Source organism: Marmota monax, unplaced genomic scaffold, assembly GCF_021218885.2.
Source record: "Marmota monax isolate L192 unplaced genomic scaffold, Marmota_monax_Labrador192_F-V1.1 WCK01_AAM20220418_F8-fsc00062, whole genome shotgun sequence".
In the NCBI taxonomy this organism is placed as follows: Eukaryota; Metazoa; Chordata; class Mammalia; order Rodentia; family Sciuridae; genus Marmota; species Marmota monax.
The window spans coordinates 11,644,184-11,663,472 of record NW_026695221.1 but is presented as its reverse complement, the minus strand read 5'-3'; the positions used below and the strand labels follow the sequence as shown (position 1 = coordinate 11,663,472).

Sequence of the window (19,289 nt, the reverse complement as noted above, 5' to 3'; positions counted from 1 at the left end):
AAATAAAATGTAAAATAGGGCTGGGGATGTAGCCCAGTGGTGGAGTTTCCCTGAATTCAATCCCCGGTACCAACCTCCCCCCATAAAAAATAAAAAATAAAAAAATAAAACCTCCAATCCATAATTTATGTGATTAGTGTTTTCAGTGTCCACCTCTCATCAAAAATATGTGGCCACAGTTGAGTGTTTTTCTTTCCTCAAAGTGTGCACAGTTTCAAGTTTCTGAACAGATGAAAAATATGGAGGTTCTGTGGCAAAAGGTAATAAATAATAATATTTCTGAACATTACAACTCAGAAACACCCACTAACAATTCCCACAATGTGGTAGCAGATGTATTCAAAGAAAAGCAGTGCACCAATCTACGCTGTATACATAAGAAAAATGGCTTGTCTCTGACAATCTGCCACACCATAAATTCTCTACACATTTTAGAACATAACTCATAGCAAAGTATATAGGGACATTGGAGTCTTTGTGGCAAAGCCTTCTTACAAATTTCAGTTGTCAAAAACTAAAAATTATCTTCTGTACCAAAACTACTATGGTGTGAAAAATAAGCCTATATTAAGTCTGTATAAATTAAAAAATACAGATGTGTGATCTAAGTAAGTCCTTGTTGTAGAAGGAAATCTCATTTAAAAATTAATGTTTCAGTGGTCACCTAGATCACCATCTCTTTCTGATGGGAATTTTTGACACAGCCAATATTTGAACTTTGAAATTTGCTCTAGAGAATATGCCAAATGAAAGCTTTGAAGAGAAGACTGCAAAATCAGATTGAAATCCTTAATATATCTTAGTATAATTTTTATAACTGCATAAAATTCCAATGATAATGTGGGAATTATTTAGCACTCTTATTTCATTTCCCATTAACTCAACTATGAGAGTCTAGAAGAATGTTAAGAGCTAAGAGAAGCAGTTGTTTCGAGCAGTAGTTCAGGAGAGAAAATGTTAAAAGATTTTTCTCCCCTTTCCAGTCCATTTTCAATTTTCTTGCAGGATCACAATCCTATAAGAAGTAACATGAAAGCATTCAATGCCACGTCCACCTTTGTTTTTAACCCTTAAAAAAAGATTCATCAAAAAAGTGATGCAGTGTTTTAAAGAACTCATATAAATGATATGTGGGGAAAAAAGCGTGAGTGCATAGAGACAAATCAATCACATTTAAATACATGACAGATATAAATAATAAACGTATTTTTCAAATGAACTAGAATTGGAAATTGAAAACAAACCCTCACATTATGGTCACTTGATTTTCAACAAGAATATGACGATGATTCAAGAAGAGAAAATAAGCTTCTTAACAAACAATGCCATAACAACTAGAAGGCCACATTCAAAAAATAAATTGCCCCTCTGGAATGCAACATGGAGTTTCCTCAAAAAAGTAGGAATGGAACTACCATTTGACACAGTTATCCCAAGGGATTTAAAATCAGCATACTACAGTAATGCAGCCACATCAATGTTTATAGCAGCTCAATTTACAATAACTAAGCTATGGAACCAACTTAGATGCCCATCAACAGATGAATGGATAAAGAAATTATGGTATATATACGCAATGGAATATTACTCAGCCATAAAGAAAAATGACTTTATGACATTTTTCAGTAAATGGATGGATCTGGAAACGATCATGCTAAGTGAAATAAGCCAATCCCCCAAAATCAAAGTAGAATATTTTAGTTAATATGTGGAAGCTAAATCACAATAATGGTGAGGAAGGAAAAGAGATAATACAGAGCACTAGATAAAAGGAGATAAAAGGAAGTGAGTGGGGATAGAAATAGGAAAGACAGTAGAATAATCTAACATAATCTTCCTATGTACACATATGAAAACACCTAATTGAATCTCACCATCATGCCCACCCACAAGAATGGGGATCCTAGTTAGAATAAGATATATTCCATGCTTGTAAAATTTTATCAAAATTGATGCTACTGTCATATATAACTAAGAAGAACCAATTTAAAAAGTAAAATAAAATAGGCAAACAATTTGAACACTCATTTCTCCAAAGAAGACATGCAAAAGGCCAAAAGACCCTGTGAAAGAGGATAAAAATCATTAATAATCATGTAAATACAAATCAAAATCATAAAAATTACCTCAGACTCACTAAGATAGCTATAATTAAAAAGACATTTAAATACCAAATGTTAGTGAGGGTGTTAAAAAAATTGGAATGCTCATATAGTACTGCAAAAATTTTAAATCACTGCAGCCACTTTGAAAAACTGTATGGAGTTTTATCAGAGGTTAACTAGAGAATTACTGTGTGCCTCAGCATTCTTCTCTGAGGTACAAGCCTAAGAAAAATGAAAACATATCTCCCCACATAAAAACCTGAACTTGAATGTTTATAATATTATTTATAGCCAAGAAATAGAAAAGTCCAAATGCCCATCAACTGATGAATGGGTAAGTTGAATCTGTTATATTCACACAATAAATGTCATGCAACCAAACCATTAAGAATGAAGCACATTTAGATTTAACAAAGTGGATGAGTCTTGAACATCTGCCATGGGAGAAAGGCCAGTCACAAAGAATGGGTCTCATATTAATTTTACATGAAATGTCCAAGAGAGGCAAATCTATGGATAGAAAGGAGACCAGTGGTTGAAATTTGTGAACTTTATGTCAATAAAGATATTATCATCAAGAAAAAAAAGGTTTTCTATAGTTTTAAGTTTGAAATAATAAGTCAGAAAACATTTGAAGTATGTAAAATATAAAGACAATATGTTAAAATGTGTGTAATATAGATAAATACAGTGCTTATTGGCAATTAATGGCACTTAAGTGCTTATGACTTTTTAAAAAAGAGAGGCCTCAAATCAAAGACTTCGCCATATTATAAAACTATATAAGAAAAATCAAAGTAAACATAAACAGAAAAAATTGTCTACAGATAACAGAAAAAGTCATAAAATATATATAATCGGTTATATATATTTAATATATAATCAATTAATCTAAAAAGTTGCTTTGAGATCAATAAAAATGATGATTCTCTAAACAGACTGGTTAGGCCAAAAAAATGGAGACACAAATTATCAATATAAACTAGAAAGAAAAATGCCACATGATCTCACATACTGAATATAAAAAATGGTAAAGTTAAAAAAGCATAGGGTAGCATCGTGGTTACAAGAAACTAAAGAGCTGTTGAGATATGTTAGTCAAAGTGTACAAAACTTCAGTTAGAGGAGTAAATTTAAGAGGTCTAGTGGAAAACATGGTACTGTCTTCATGACAACGTATTATTGAAGATTGCTAAGAATACATTTCAAGTATTTTCATCACAAAAAATGGTAAATATGTGATTTTCTGTTATAATCATAATAGAATTTATAACATATTTTAGTAACACCACAGAATATAAGGTCAACATTGATTTTTGATTAACAATGAATAATAGGAAATTGAAAGTTTTAAAAAGTACTACTATTTAAAACAGCACCAAAAAATCAAAAACCTTTAAGCATAAGCAATAAAATATGTACATATGAATTAAACAGACCAATTAAACAGGTGGAAGACATATAAAAATAAATAGACTATTTTTATGAATTGGAAGCTTCATGATAGGATGCCCATCATTTCTAAACTGATGTATATATTTAATGCCTTTATTTACTACATGGCAATCTTCATTTCAAAACTAATAGCAATAATTGCACTATTCAGGTTTCTGTGACTTGTAAATTTTTACTGTATGAATTATAACTGTTTTAGCCTAGGAAACTCAGAGTTCAAAATCAATAATTACTTTTAGACAAATGCACAAAATAAAATATTTTCCTTAACTGTATTAAGAACTATGATTTCTTCTGCTCTAATATATGAATTTAATGTTACAAAATGCAATATTTTTGCCAAATAAAATGCATGATTTTATTCACATTTTAAGTAAAAATAAAAAGGAAAAAAAGATAAATAAATCACTCAGTATAACAGAAGAGAGTCCAGAAATAGGCTATCTTCAGATAACAAAAAATTTGATCATAAATATAAAAAATAGTTGTTAGATATTATCAAAACCAAAAACATTACTCTGAGAAAAACAATATTTAAAATATGTGGTGAGAAAACAAACATTGGGAAGTATATTTAATGAGCATTTATCTAATAAGTAACTAATCTTGTATATATAATAAACATTTAAAACTCAAAAGTAAGTACATAAACAGTGAACTAAATAAATGAGAAAGTGATGTGAACAGACACATCTGCAAAGAAGATACATGAATGAAAAGCAATTCAGGAACAACAGAAAATCTGAACAGACTGAAAAGTCAACAAGCTTTCTTGCATCTGTAGAGAAAAGCGGGGACACAAGGAAATCCTCTGCTATCAAGATTAGACAGTCAATTACAAGGAGTCCTGGCTTACATGAGTGGAAAATGATGAGCAGAAAACATGCCGGCATCTATTTCCAGTGGAGACTCAGCATGAACAATTAAGAGATTTAAAATTTCTTAGGGATTGAGTTACAGAATGCCCCAACACCTCTGTGAAGTTTATATCCAGGAAATCAATCATGTTCTCACAGTAAATATCAAAAAGTCACACTGACCTTTAGCAATGCGGGGAGAGGGAAAAGCAATTCTACAATTTTGTACTTTGCTCTTCTAACAGGTTCTGCTTCAGGATGAAACTGTTTTACCCAAAATTATTATTATTATTGGGGTGGGGGGCGAATGTTACTAAAGCCTAACTCACCAGAGTGAAGGAAAATAGCAGGCTGTAGTCAACTCTAGCCATCTTGCTCCACCAAAGGGGAGTAGGAGTAGCGCATGCCTGTCATCACTATAGCCACGCCCCTGTGAACCACTTCCTCTAACCTCACCACACCTGCCTCCAGTTACCATCCAGTTAATAGCATCAGAGATCAATTCACTGATTAGTTTAAGGCTATAACCCAATCATTTCTCCTCTAAAACTTCTTGCATCATCTCACGCATGAGATTTTGGGGGACATCACATCTAAACCATAACAAACATCTACAAAACAAAGACAAACAGAACATATATGCCAAATTTCATAATGTGTAAGTATTGAATAGAATTTATTAAAATGGTGTAATAATAAAAATATTTAGGTATCTTACAAAATGTCTAAACTGTTATTCAATATAATAGACTGAGAATTTTTAGAGTAATCAGTTTTTGCATGTTTCCCAAAAGAAAAATAATTCAACATCCTACTCAAAAAAAAAAAAAAAGATATAGTTACAATTTGGCTTATTTCATCAAAAGTTTCTTTCAAAGTTTAAATTCCCTATTGTAGCAAATCATCTCACAATCATACTGACCCAAAATGCCTACTGTTTCTCAATGAAAAGACACATCAAATCATTTTCCTTAAACAAATGAACAATGAAAAGGTAATAACTATTCTAAAAGAAACTCATGTTAAACTGAAACAAAGCATAGCCAACTTGAAAAGCAGGAATTTATTGTCATATCCTGTGTTTACTAAACAACAAAAAAAATGATAAAGTATCGTAGAAAAGTTGTAGACTTGAAATCAGAAGGCCAAGTGTTTAATCTGGAGTTTTCTTTAAGATGCCGTGTAACTTTAAGTAGATCATTAAGTAAATCACTCTGAGGTTCACTTTAGCATCCATGCAATAAATACATACTGATGTTCTGTTATATGTTGTATTAACTTAACAAATAAATAAGAAAACTCTTCATTAAAAGAGTGCATAGTGTGCAAAATGTGCACTAGTAGACCATCTGTAGGACCTTATATTTCTGGTACTGAAAGGAGATCTTTCCCAGAGGAAGAAATAATTATGATAATAGAAACATGCTGCCTGACGCATGCTTCTAATGGCAAGTGAAAAAGGTCCACCTCCCACATGACATGATGTAACCCTTGCATTACTTGATCTGACATTATTACATCATTGACATCTTTACATCAGAAAAAAAATAAAGTTGAAAATAATATTTAAAAAGCACAAATTTCTTCCCTAAAGTAGTTATTCAGGGGAAAAAAGTGAGAATAAAGGAATTATGCAAATGCTATGAAAAGGAAGACATTCTTTATAAAAAGTGGAAATTACTGAGAGAAAACTCAAATTTTTTCACCATGATAAGACTGTAATGGGACAACCTGCCCTATGTATGCCTTGTCCAGTCACTTGCCATCTCCCAGTGTGGACCTCTGGACTGCTCCAATGCTGAATACCCTTAACTGTCCAAGCCCTATCTGAAAGAGAGCAAGGATTTTGGATTACTTCTGCCAACTTCACTCCTGCTCCAGCAGGAAGCTGCTTGGAAATGTTGTCTCCCATTTGTCCATAGAAATAGAATGTAGGAATTGACAGCGGGGAAATGTAACAGTGGTCCACTTTGTGCTTTGAATATAGCCCTTGCTGCTGTGCCACTGCAACTTATTTTTAAAATGGACATGTATCTTTCTCTTCCTCCTTAATCTCTCCCCTCCTTAATCTCATGGGAACAGGATTACCTTTCTTCCCCATTTTAGACAGATTTTTCTGTTCTTTAATACACATTCACCATGGGAACAAAGTAATCCAGACCTTGGAAATGATACCATAAGATCTCAGAAATGACAATCTCCCAAATTACCAAGTGAATTACAACTCCAACAGAAAACATGTGGAATATGGCCTTCGAATCACCTCTTTAAAAGCCCACTGTTCCTGTTCATGGGGGAGAATCAAAGCTTTTAGGTCAGAAGTCCCTTGTGTTTCTCCTTTGCTAGCCAAAAAAAGAAAAGAAAGTAATGGGATAAGAAGTCTGCCATTAAAATTTTTATAATTCAGTATAATGAACTATTAATGAACTGTAGAATTACATGCAGACAAAGATGGTGTTTCTGATCATCAATTTCTCCTCATCAGGGTTTTCTTCAGGGCACCTTGAACATCTTTGTTCCTCAAGCTGTAGATCAAAGGGTTCATCAAAGGAACTGTATTGGTGTAAAAGACAGAAGAGATTTTTCCTTCATCCATTGACACAGCAGAAGATGGCTTAAGATACATAAATGCGCCTGATCCAAAGAACAGAGAGACAGCAATTATGTGGGAACTGCAGGTACTGAAGGCTTTGGACCTGCCCTCAGTGGAGCTTATTCGGAGGATGCTGGAAATGATAAAGCCATAGGAAATAATGATGGTGAGACTGGGCACAATGATGTTGATGCCCACCACAATGAAAACCTCCAGCTCACTGATATAGGTGCTGGTGCAGGAGAGCTGCATCACAGGGAGGATGTCACAGAAATAGTGGTTGATGATGTTCACATCACAGAAGGTCAGTCTCAGCATGAATCCAGTGTGGGCCATGGCACCAGAGAATGCCATCAAGTAAGAACCAAGCATAAGGTTGGAGCACACCTTAGGAGACATGGATAAGTTGTACAAAAGTGGATTACAGATGGCTACATAGCGGTCATAGGCCATTGATGTCAGCACATAGCACTCAGAAATAGAAAAAAAACTGAAAAAGTAAAGCTGGGTCATGCATCCTCTGTAGGAGATAATATTCTTCTTTAATACAAAGTTCATCAGCATTTTGGGTGTAAAGACAGAAGAGTAACAGAGATCAATAAAGGACAAGTTAAAGAGGAAAAAGTACATTGGGGTGTGAAGATGTGAATTCAGCCCAATTAGAGTTATCAAACTCAAATTTCCCAATACAGTGACCATATATATTATTAGAAAGAGGATGAACAGGGGGACTTGGAGGTCTGGCTGGTCTGTTAGCCCCACCAGAATAAACTCAGTCACAAAAGAGCCATTTCCATGAGCCATTCTTCTTTATAGGAATCTGTGGATACAGGGAAAATGGGTTACATTAGAGGACAACCTCTTTCCAGAATATTTTTTACACAATTTGGGACATCACTGGAATTGACTGAAACTAGCCTAAGGTGGATGCACAGAATCAGCCTTTATTATTATTATTATGACGCTGAGTGACACTTTCTTCCCCTTATTAGAATCTGAACAAAGTAAGTATAGCAGAAACATCTCCCCTACAGAGTGAATGCCAGTGCTGCCGTGTGTGCAAATACGAGGGCTGAAAAATCAGGTTCTAAGGAAAAAAATAGATGACTCAGGACACAATTATCTTTCCCTCAGATCATCATTTCTCCCTCACCAATAAAGTTGGAGGAAGACAACTTTGCAACCTGTTGCTGGCCTCTCACACAGATTGAACTCTCATGCAGTGGGAACTAAAATATTATTTCTAATCAAAATCAAAAGAGAGGTCTAGAAATGATTTAGTTACTGTCCCATATCTCTCTCTCTCTCTCTCTCTCTCTCTCTCTCTCTCTCTCTCTCACACACACACACACACACACACACACACGCACACACACAAGAAAATAAAAAGTCATAAATCTAGAAGAAGAAGAAAGAAATACTGAATGAAGTCTGCATTCCCTGAGCTTCCTCATGTCTCTGAGCACTCTCGCTCCCCCTTTTAACAGATTATCGTACAACATTCACAGGAATCTCAAGTCCATGCAATAATGGAAAATAAAGAGGACTATTTTATATTTTAGGAAGATATTAGTACAACTAGAACTCAGAAACTCACACTTCTAAGGTCAGAAAACCTTGGTTTTCTTTATTGTTTTACTTACCTTACCTTGGTGGTTCCCCAAGGGAAATTGCAACCAGGACTTTATTTCCAATATGTCCTGGAGATCTTTCTAAACTACACAATTGAAGTTATGATTATAACTTTAAGTCCTCTCAAGCAGCAGAGAAAAGAGTTATCATTATCACTTTTACCCTTTGATAAGACATAGATTTAAGGTGAGTTTAATGATGTAAGGGAACTGCTTATAAGCACAGTTGAAGATTGCTCAGTGTCTTCTCCAGGGAACATGAATGTAATAGGAAAATAAGAGGATTGTAGTTACACCCTGGGCCATAATGTATCCTTAGGGACTCAATGTTTTACTCAAACTTCCCTTTCACTCTAGCAATTGCACATAAGCCTCAGACAGAGCCTTTCATTTCTCAGTCAGCAAAATGGTAGAACAGTAAGTCCTCCTTCCTCCACAGACACAGCAATTCAAAAGCATTTCTGGACAGATTCCATTTGGGAGAATATAAAAAACTAGTTATGTTGCTCCTACACACCACTCTAGCATGAAATCAATCCCATTGAATCTGGAAGGAATACAAGTTACCCTCTTGCCATCACCCCTATTCCTGGAACAGCACCATAGAATTGGGGCAAAACTTTTCTCTGAGAAGGGAATGAGGTGTAGCATACATTCATGTCTCCACCTTTTTTGCAAGTTATGCAGAGAACTGGATTTTCTCTAGCTGGTCTCATAGCGCTCACTGGGCACAGGACATGACATACTCTGATCACTGTGTGCCAGTGAGAATAGACAGAGTGGTTTAGTGGTTTTCCTCAGCTCTGCACAAAGATAGGAGTTGAAAACTCCCAGCTTCTCCCTAAGGAAGGAAGATGTACACTACACTTTCAATGCCACACATTTTCTGGGCGCTCCCCAGAGGTCTGGCTACTTGAAGTGCTTAAGGGACACAGGTCTCCTGCTGCTCAGGTCCTTTATAACAGAGACAGTGGATTAGACTGGTCATCATCAAAGCTCCTCCTCAAGATTCATCAAAGCTGTAGCACAAGAAAATCCCAGATCCCAGCATTTCCCTAACGAGGAAAAGTCATGTATCCTAAGTCCAATGACCCAGTTTATCTCTAGGCGACCAGAAAAATTAGCACTGTATGGCTTGTTTCAGAGAACTGAAAGCCCAGCATATTCTGAACAGTGGACAACCATGAAAAAGAAAGAAATCTGATGAATTCCACCACATATTTTAAAGAATAACTAATACCAATTCTTCTCAGATTCTTGCAAATAGCTAAAGTAGAGGGAACAAATTTCAGTCTAACTGTAGTGGAGGAAAAGTTTATTTGAGGGCTCATGGCTTCAGAGGTGTTAGTCCATAGAAGGCAGGCTCCATTTCTTCAGGCTCGTGAGGCAAGGATGAATGTCAGGGTGCGAAAGTATGGCAGAGGGAAGCAGGTAACATCCTGAGCAGGAAGCAGAGAGATTCCACTCACTAGAGAGGGATATATCCCTCCAGCAATATCCCTTTCCCACCTCCTGCAGCCACACCCCCACCACTTCAGTTACCACTCAGTTAATCACTATCAGGGGATTAAATCACAGATTGTATTAAGACCCTTATAATCCAATCGTTCCTCCTCTGAAACTTCTTGCACATAAGATTTTGGCAGATGCCTCCCATCCAAACCATAACAGAACACTTCTGAATTCATTTTATGAGGGCAGCATTATGTTGCTTTCAAGGGCAAATCAAAACATCATAAGGACAGAAGAGTTCTCTCTCTCCAGTCTCTCTTCTACCCTTCTTAGTCTAAGGGTTTCTCAATTTAGCTTTTGTTCTACAAAAAATACGCACTTTTCTTCTATTGTTTTTATACTCTGTACTTGACTTATGTGATTATTTCCTTCCTTTTGCTGACTTTGGGTTTAATAAACACATTATTTTTGTCTTTTTTTAGTTCCTTGGCTTGGGAAGTTTAAGTTGTTTGAGATCCTTCTTTTCAAACTTAGCGCTACTATGAACTTCCCCTCCTAGGAGTTTTTAGTGCATTATATAAGTTTGGGTATGATGTATTTTCATTTTTGTTTGTCTAGAGGTTTATTTTAGTGTTTTTCATTTTTAATCAACACATAATTATTATACAAATTTATGGGGTATAATGTGGTATTTTGATACATGAATTGTTAATGATCAAACCACGGTAATTATCATGTTCATCACTTCAAACATTTGTTGTTTCTTTCTGGTGAAACACTGATAAGCCTCTCTTCTAGTTATTTTGAAGTGTGCAATGCATTATTATTGATCCTTTGTATAGTAGAACACCAACACATTTTCTTCCTCCTGCTTATCTTTGCACCTGTTGACAGACTTCTCATCATTCCTCTTCCTTCATATACTGTTCATTCTTTCCTCCCCACTACTATAGATCCGCTTCTTTAAATTACACACATGGGTGAGATCATCTAGCATTTATCCTTCCGTATCTGTTTTATTTCACTTAACATGATGTCCTCCACTTTCATATATGTTACCACAAAATATATCAGCTTTTTTATTGTTGAATGATATTCTACCATGCATGTGTGCCATATTTTCTGTATTCATTCATCCATTGATGGACACATACATTGATTCTATGTCTTGGTTATTGTGAACAGTACATTAACAAATGTAGGAAGGCAGATATAAAGATACATTTTAAATTCTGTTTTGATTTCCCAATGTTTACCCAAGAATATATTAGAATATATTGATTCATTTCCATGAATCTGAATTTCTAATTTTTTGATGTTGAAAGTCATATTAATCTTAATTTGTTAAAACATGATTGGTGACCTAGCATGCAATCTATTCTGGAGAATGTTCTATTCAAGTTTTAGAAAAACATGAATTCTGTTGTTTGGTGGAAAGTTCGCCTTATGTCTATTGGACACATTAGTTCTATAATGTTGTTCAACTGAGTTGTTCTTTGTTAACTTTTGGTATGAATAATATATACACTGGAGAGACTGGAAAATAAAGTGTCCTGTTATTATATTGGTGTCTATTTCTCCTTTCAGATCTGACAATATTTGCTTTATATACATAGGTGACTTGGTGTTGGATGCATATATTTGCAATTATTATATATTCTTGTTGACTTGACATTTTTGTCATTATATAATGGCCTTCTTTAACTTTTGTGACACTTCCTGACTAAAGTGTGTTTTGTCTCATGTAAGTATAACCACTCCTGTTCTCTTTTAGTTTTCATTTGTATGGAATTGTTTTCTCTACCACTTCATTAAAATCTAAAGTGACTTTATTGTAGATAGTATGTAATTGTATCTTGATTTTATTTTTGTCCATTTAGTCATTGTATATCTTTTCATTGGGAGTTTAATTTATTTACATTTAAATTAATTATTGATAAGTAAGAATTTACTCAATAATTTGCTAATTTTTTCAGTCAGTTTTTGTACTTTTCTTATTTCTCTCATGTCTTTATAGATGACTTGATGATTTTTATAGTGATACAATTTAATTCATTCCTCTTAATACTTTTGTGCATATTGTACGTTTTTGTAGTTATACTATGGGGATCTCAGCAAAGAGATCTCTTTTATCTTCCACAAAACTTACTAATTTGGAATTCTGAACAGATCAAGTGCATAGAAATTCTGTACAGGAAATAAATAATTATATGTAATCATATTAAATAATTATATTGAATAAAGCAATTTATTCAATATTGCATCTATTCTTATATTGTGGGAGTGCCAGGACACTTTCTGTGTCCTAATGTCTATACATATAATTATTTCTTACAGGAGAATGTTGCCTATGACAACTTTTTAGATCATAAATTCTCTACATGTTTTAGAATATAATTTGTGGCAAATAACAAAAGGAACATTGGGTCTTCAGGGAAAAATAACCTTTTAAAAATCCCAATTTCTATAAAAATAAGAATTATCTTCTGTGCCTAAACTACTGCAACGTGAAAAGGAAATTTATGTTAATCATCTTATGGATTAAGAAATATAGTTGTGTAATCTAAATAGGTCCCTATCATGGAATGGAAATTTTCTCATTTGAAAATGAATGTTTCTGTGGTAATCTAAGTCAAGAGCTCCCTCTGATGGGAACTTTTAACTTAACCAATCGAGATTTAATTAAATTAACAGATAAAGATTACAGAACATACTAAATGAAGGCTCTTAAGATATTTTTTGATGAAATTGAGTTCCCCAAATATATATATATATATATATATATATATATATATATATATATATATATATGCCTAAAATTAAAAGCTACAGAAAATATTATGAATTAAAACATCATGGTAATTATTTTGCTATTTACTTATTTTTATTTCCTCTTCTCTCACTATGAGAATCACTGTAGTGTTTGAATGTTAAAATATAATGGAAGCAATTCTTTCAAAGAGTAGTTCAGAAAAGATGAAAAAACTTTTCCTCTTTCCTCCCCACCTTTACTCTTTGTGCTCTGAGTGATCACAAAAGGAAAATTACAGTTTATAAGCATTTCAATACCACTTTATTTTTCCTCAACAATTAACAAGCAAGAATTAAGTCTTTTAAGTGATACTCATGAGAATGGCAATGAAGCTGAAACAAAGATATACTGATTGCTTTTAAATACTATACATAAGGGTAAATAAATAATGAATCTTTATGTGAACTTTAAAAAAGGCAAGAATTTCCACTTTTACTATTGCCTTTGATACAGTACTAGAAATCTTACATAATGCAATAGGTAAAATAAATAAATAAATGAATGAATAAATGGCAGGTCTTTGGAACACAAAGATAACACTTTAAAATTTATAAGTGGCATGATAACACAATGTCAACATAAAAATATCCTAACATATAAAAAGATAACACTCCTAGAACTCATAAGGAATTTTACCAAAACCACAGATATGAGTTCAATATTACGCTATGAAAATTAGAAGACATAAAGACAGACACACTGGTATATTGATTAAAAGATTCAGTATTACTAAGGTGTTCATCATCTCTAAAATGATGCATACCTTTTAAGCAATTACATTAAGTTTAAAGCAGGATGTTTTATAGAAAGCTGATTCTGAAAAAGCCTAAGAAAAAAAGAATAATCAAAATAATTTTTCAAATGACAATTCATGTTAATTTATTTTATGACTCATTGTGATTCTACAATAATGATATTGTGTGGTATTGCTAAAAGGATAAACCAATAGATTAGTATAGATTCCAAGATGTACACACACACACACACACACAAACACATATATATATATATAGAGAGAGAGAGAGAGTCAGTCGATTTTTACAGAAGTACAAAGGCAATTTATTCAAGGAATGTCAGGCTCTTCAAAAATGAGGCTGGAACAATTAGATATTCATAACCAAAGGGAAAAATTAAATACTTAATTGACTTACACCACTTAAGTAAATATATTGTGAAGCAAGTGCTTATCCTTGGCTCTTTTTACATCATTCACTCTTTCTAGTTCTAGTATTTTCTTTCATTTGTTCTTTGTCATTCCTAGCAGTAATTATGAAAATATTTATTTTCACCACATTTTAGGTCATCATATTTATCCATCATTTTTTGTAAATCAAACTATTTTTTCTTATCCCATTCAAATTTATATATTGTGACATATTATAGAAATTGAAAACCCATGATCACATTATAAATAAATGCATATGAAGACCAAGGGTCAACCAATTGTTCTCTCTCACTTTCACTAACTGAATATATTTGACTTTCACCTTCAGTTTCATGTGTACTTTGGTCTCCCAGGAACAAGGCTTACCCAGAAAAATAAAACCTAAAATGCTCTAGCCAAATATTCTGTGGCTCAATACAAAGTTACTAATTGCACAATCACCTATGAACTTAAAATACAGCATTAACACCTGATTTTGATTTTTTTATTTTGTTCTATAACAGTTCTAGTCATTGAAGCAGTCTTTTCACTATGCCTAAATATTTCTATATTCCTAAAATATTTTAATAAAAGATGTATCAAAATAACATCTGAAGAAGTTCATTGAGAAAATACTTTATCAAGATAGAAGAAATGATTTAGAAAATAAAATTGTATATATAGAATGAGAAATATACCATACTGTAAATATAAAAATAAGGATATATAACACTACAAATCTATACAAGAACACTGACTTTCCACCTATAATAGACATCGGTGTCTTTTTACCTTCTTAAGGAAAAAGAATTGTCTTTGCACTGGATCAGTCTAGATTATTTTGAAATTTTACCTTGTCTCTGCTGTTTCTACAGAACCATTCTGTTAGGTTGTTTTCATATACTTGGGCCTTTATTCTTAAAGTTTGCATAATATGTGCTTATTGTTCAATATAAGTAGAGTGCTAATAAAAGTTTTATAGTCTTATTTTATTATAAAATTTAGCATAAATACATATATAAATACATAAACACATATAAAAATTATGTACTTCAGTAAATTTTCATGAAATGAACATTTTATAACCACCATGCAGATCTGCAATTAATTGCCAGCACCCCAGATCCTTATACATATTCTTATTGGTAACTCCATCCATTCTTTCCTTTTCAATCATGATTCTATTGCAAACACTTCCTGGGTTTTCCTTACACTTTCATGATCTAAGTGAGGTTCCATTATTATCTCCATCCAGTTCACAGAAAGATAAAGAGAATGTGAAAAGGGCACAAAATCTTGGCCCTGGGAGGCTATTCACTATTTCTGGAACTGTCACATGCCACACTCTACTGCAAGATTCTCAGAAATACATATTTTGGGAAAAGAGGTGAACAGAAGCAATCTACTATGAGTGGATCTATAATATGAGTGGGCTACTCATACTGGTATCTACAAAGGTCACTTGTGAGATTAGATAAGATATTGAATATAATAACTTACTGCTGACCTGGGATTTAGGAAGAATCATTAACAATAATTCTAACAATAATGCTAATTCCTCTTAGCATTCCTTTTGATAAAATTGTTTTCCTTTTTAAAATAAAATTCAGCTAAATAGATAAATAACATTTGTGTTATTTAGTATCCTTTGTAAACATATCAGAAATATATTTATTCTTATGTATTTTATCACTACATGAGATAACTTGACAGAGTCACTAACTAATCTTTCATTTGATGAGCCTTAGAATATATATGAAATGTTTCGATTTCAGAAATATAAACTTTATAATAGGCAACATTCTTTTTTAAAATATTTTTTAGTTAAAGGTGGAACAATACCTTTATTTTATTTTTATGTGGTGCTGAGGATCAAACCAAGTGGCTCACCTGTGCTAGGCAAGTGCTCTACCACTGAACCACAACCAGCCAGCAACATTCTTTCTTGTTATTTGTGGGGAAATAATCAGAGAAAAAAAGGTGTAAAGACAGGCTGTCAAAGGTAAGAGTATGTGGGATAATTTTAAGAGTCAGCTTATGGCAAGTTGAAATATATAAGCATATGTGCCTATTGTGACTCCTGTTAAAAGGAGAAATGGGGGCTTTGGGATGCAGATCCCTCTGTTTCAGATCCTGTTCTCTGAATACAACATCCTGAAGTCATTTTATTAAAAAAAATTAAATACATCTAATGCGCTATTCTAAAATGCCTTCTCTGTTCCAATGTCACCACAACAATAAATGATCCTAAAGAAACTAAAACATAAAGCACCAAGAAAAAAATTTCTGTAAAATCCAGGAACAAAGCACAATTAATTCTGAAAATACAAATATTTTCTCATATTCATGTTTTCTAAAATAAAAATAAATGAAGCAGACAGAAAGTATACTAGAGAGAATAATATACTTAAAATCAGAAACAAATAAGAAATTCTAGGCTTTTCACAAGGAAGCTATGAGATTTTTAGTAAATATTAACCTCTCTGAGCATTCATATCATGTACACATGATAAGTGTTTGTTAGCAATCTACTAAGTACCAGTTATGAAATCTGTATCAATAAGGCTTAATGAAAAACACAGATAAAGCTATAAAATGGGTTACAATTGAGAGAATTTATAGAGCCTCCAATGTCAATGACTATGACATTTCTGCCTGACAGAGGATGCCCAGGGAGAAGAGTCACATTTTCTGGTTCAGTTTCCCAATGGCATGTTACAAGTGGAAGATTAAAAAGTCAACACACAATGAAAAAATCCCAGTGTTACTTTTTTTATCATCTGTAGACCATTTATCATCTTTTAGCAATAAAAAGGGAAGTAAAAAAGAGACAATATTGAGCTTGTGTGTGTCACATAATACATATTTGTTGTTGTTTTATTTGTTTGATTTTCTTGTGCTGAGGATTGAACCAAGGGTCTTGTGCACTCTACCAACTGAGCTATATCCCCAGCCCTCATGCATGTTTTTAAGGGTATCAAGAAAAAAAAAAGAAAGAAAGTCCATAGTAACAATGAAAAAATAAAAATCAAAGATGAATTTCTTTCTTAACATCATTATGATTAAGTAATAAGCATGGTGAATAGCAAAAGGAATAGTGAAAATGGGAAAAACACACTCTTAAAAAAATAAACTGAGAGAATACAAATTTACTTTACCTTGATTAAAAAGAAAGAGGACTAGATTTAATCTTTATGTCACCTATCTAGATTTCAAACCATTATGCTATACATGTTAAAATTGCATAGTGTTTTCTGTCAATTAAATAAATTAAAATACTTTAGATTTTAAAAAGTACAATAAAAATTATCTAAGTAAAAATAAACAGATTAAAAAGGCTGACACTAAAATAGTATAATTAATTACACAGAATCTCCCTACTCTGCAACTGCATGGACAAAGACACAGTACCTGATCAAAACTCTCTCCTGCTCAGGGTTTTCCACAGGGCAATTTTGACATCTTTGTTTCTCAAGCTGTAGATCAAGGGGTTCATCATGGGAACAACATTGGTATAAAAGACAGAGGAGATTTTGCCCTCATCCATCGACCCAGCAGAAGATGGCTTAAGATACATAAATGCACCTGATCCAAAGAACAGAGAGACAGCAATTATGTGGGAACTGCAGGTACTGAAGGCTTTGGACCTGCCCTCAGTGGAGCTTATTCGGAGGATGCTGGAAATGATAAAGCCATAGGAAATAATGATGGTGAGACTGGGCACAATGATGTTGATGCCCGCCACAATGAAAACCTCCAGCTCATTGATATAGGTGCTGGTGCAGGAGAGCTGCATCACAGGGAGGATGTCACAGAAATAGTGGTTGATGATGTTCACATCACAGAAGGTCAGCCTCAGCATGCATCCAGTGTGGGCCATGGCACCAGAGAATGCCATCAAGTAAGAACCAAGCATAAGGTTGGAGCACACCTTAGGGGACATGGCTAAATTGTACAACAGTGGACTGCAGATGGCTACATAGCGATCATAGGCCATTGACATCAACAAATAGCATTCCGAAATCACAAAAAAACAGTAAAAGTAGAGTTGGGTCATGCATTCTCTGTAGGAGATTATATTCTTCTTTAATACAAAGTTCATCAGCATTTTGGGTGTAAAGACAGAAGAGTAACAGAGGTCAATGAAGGACAAGTTAAAGAGGAAAAAGTACATGGGGGTGTGAAGATGTGGATTCAGCCCAATTAGAGTTATCAAACTCAAATTTCCCAACACAGTGACCATATACATTACCAGAAATAGGAAGAAGAGAGGGAGTTGGAGGTCTGGCCAGTCTGTTAGCCCCGCCAGAATGAATTCAGTCACAAAAGAGCCATTTCCAGGAGACATTCTTCAAGAGAGCCTATGGACACTGGACAAAGAGCTACATTAGAGGACAAGCCAGCTCTTCAAACACTGTTCCTTCCCCCAAGTGTCAGATATACACTGGGGATGTCAGAGACTAACCCAACCTAACACATAGAATCAGCCCTTGCAGAGCACAACTAACTGACCCTATAACAAGAAGAGCAATGATATCAAGTACAAACATGAATTCGGGGTTGGAGGGAGGGTGGAGAAGAGTAGACCTGGAAAGAAGAATTTATCTCTTTTCTCATCCTTTCTCTCCTCACCGGCACCTTCTCTCACCAGATGAATTGGAGGCAGAAGCCTAAAGCAACCTGGTGCTGACCTCTAATGGACATTAAAGGCAGGTGGGGTAGAATTCAAAGCATTGTTTCTAATCAAAAACTGGAGAGATTATTTAATAACCCATGTGAGAAAAAGAAGAGATAGACATATACATAGAGATAGAGATAGAGATAAGAAGGGAGGGACAGAGGGAGGGAAGGAAGGAATCTAGAAGAGTGAGAGAGCTGTCCCTGGAGAGGGAACTACTGATAGACATGCTCAAGCCTCCTCAGGAACTTCCTTCAACCTATTTCACTTGAATCTCAGGAATATGCAAAATTGAGAGGAAATAGTATAGTTTAGAGTGTGGGCCTTATATTTTCTCATTTTTTTTAGTTATACATGACAACAGAATCCATTTTGACATAATTATAAATATGTTGTTAAGGACAGTATCAACATACCAGGAATTCAGGAACTCACCTTTCTTAATCCAGACCTCAGCACTTCCTTATCCTTGTTATTTGTCCCTGTATTCTTGGAAAAGTAATTTCCAAGATTTGAGGTGTCTTTGATTCTAGGAGGATAAGATCCAGGTTTAATTTTTTAT

At 33.9% G+C, this 19,289-nt stretch overlaps 2 protein-coding genes across 2 annotated transcripts; both read right to left on the bottom strand.

Annotated features, from left to right (window-relative positions):
* Positions 1 to 6,884: 6,884 nt before the first annotated feature.
* On the bottom strand, positions 6,885 to 7,820 carry LOC124085175 (olfactory receptor 8B3-like). The gene has a single exon (XM_046432702.1). The coding sequence runs from the start codon at positions 7,812 to 7,814 to the stop codon at positions 6,885 to 6,887; it is 930 nt and encodes a 309-aa protein (XP_046288658.1). The 5' UTR covers positions 7,815 to 7,820.
* A 9,644-nt stretch (positions 7,821 to 17,464) lies between these two features.
* LOC124085167 (olfactory receptor 8B3-like) lies at positions 17,465 to 18,403 on the bottom strand. The gene has a single exon (XM_046432696.1). The coding sequence runs from the start codon at positions 18,395 to 18,397 to the stop codon at positions 17,465 to 17,467; it is 933 nt and encodes a 310-aa protein (XP_046288652.1). The 5' UTR covers positions 18,398 to 18,403.
* Positions 18,404 to 19,289: the final 886 nt, after the last annotated feature.

What these genes read in the sequence shown, in the direction of transcription:
- LOC124085175 (XM_046432702.1), bottom strand. Translation starts at nt 7,814, where the DNA reads ATGGCTCATGGAAATGGCTCTTTTGTGACTGAGTTTATTCTGGTGGGG.
- LOC124085167 (XM_046432696.1), bottom strand. Translation starts at nt 18,397, where the DNA reads ATGTCTCCTGGAAATGGCTCTTTTGTGACTGAATTCATTCTGGCGGGG.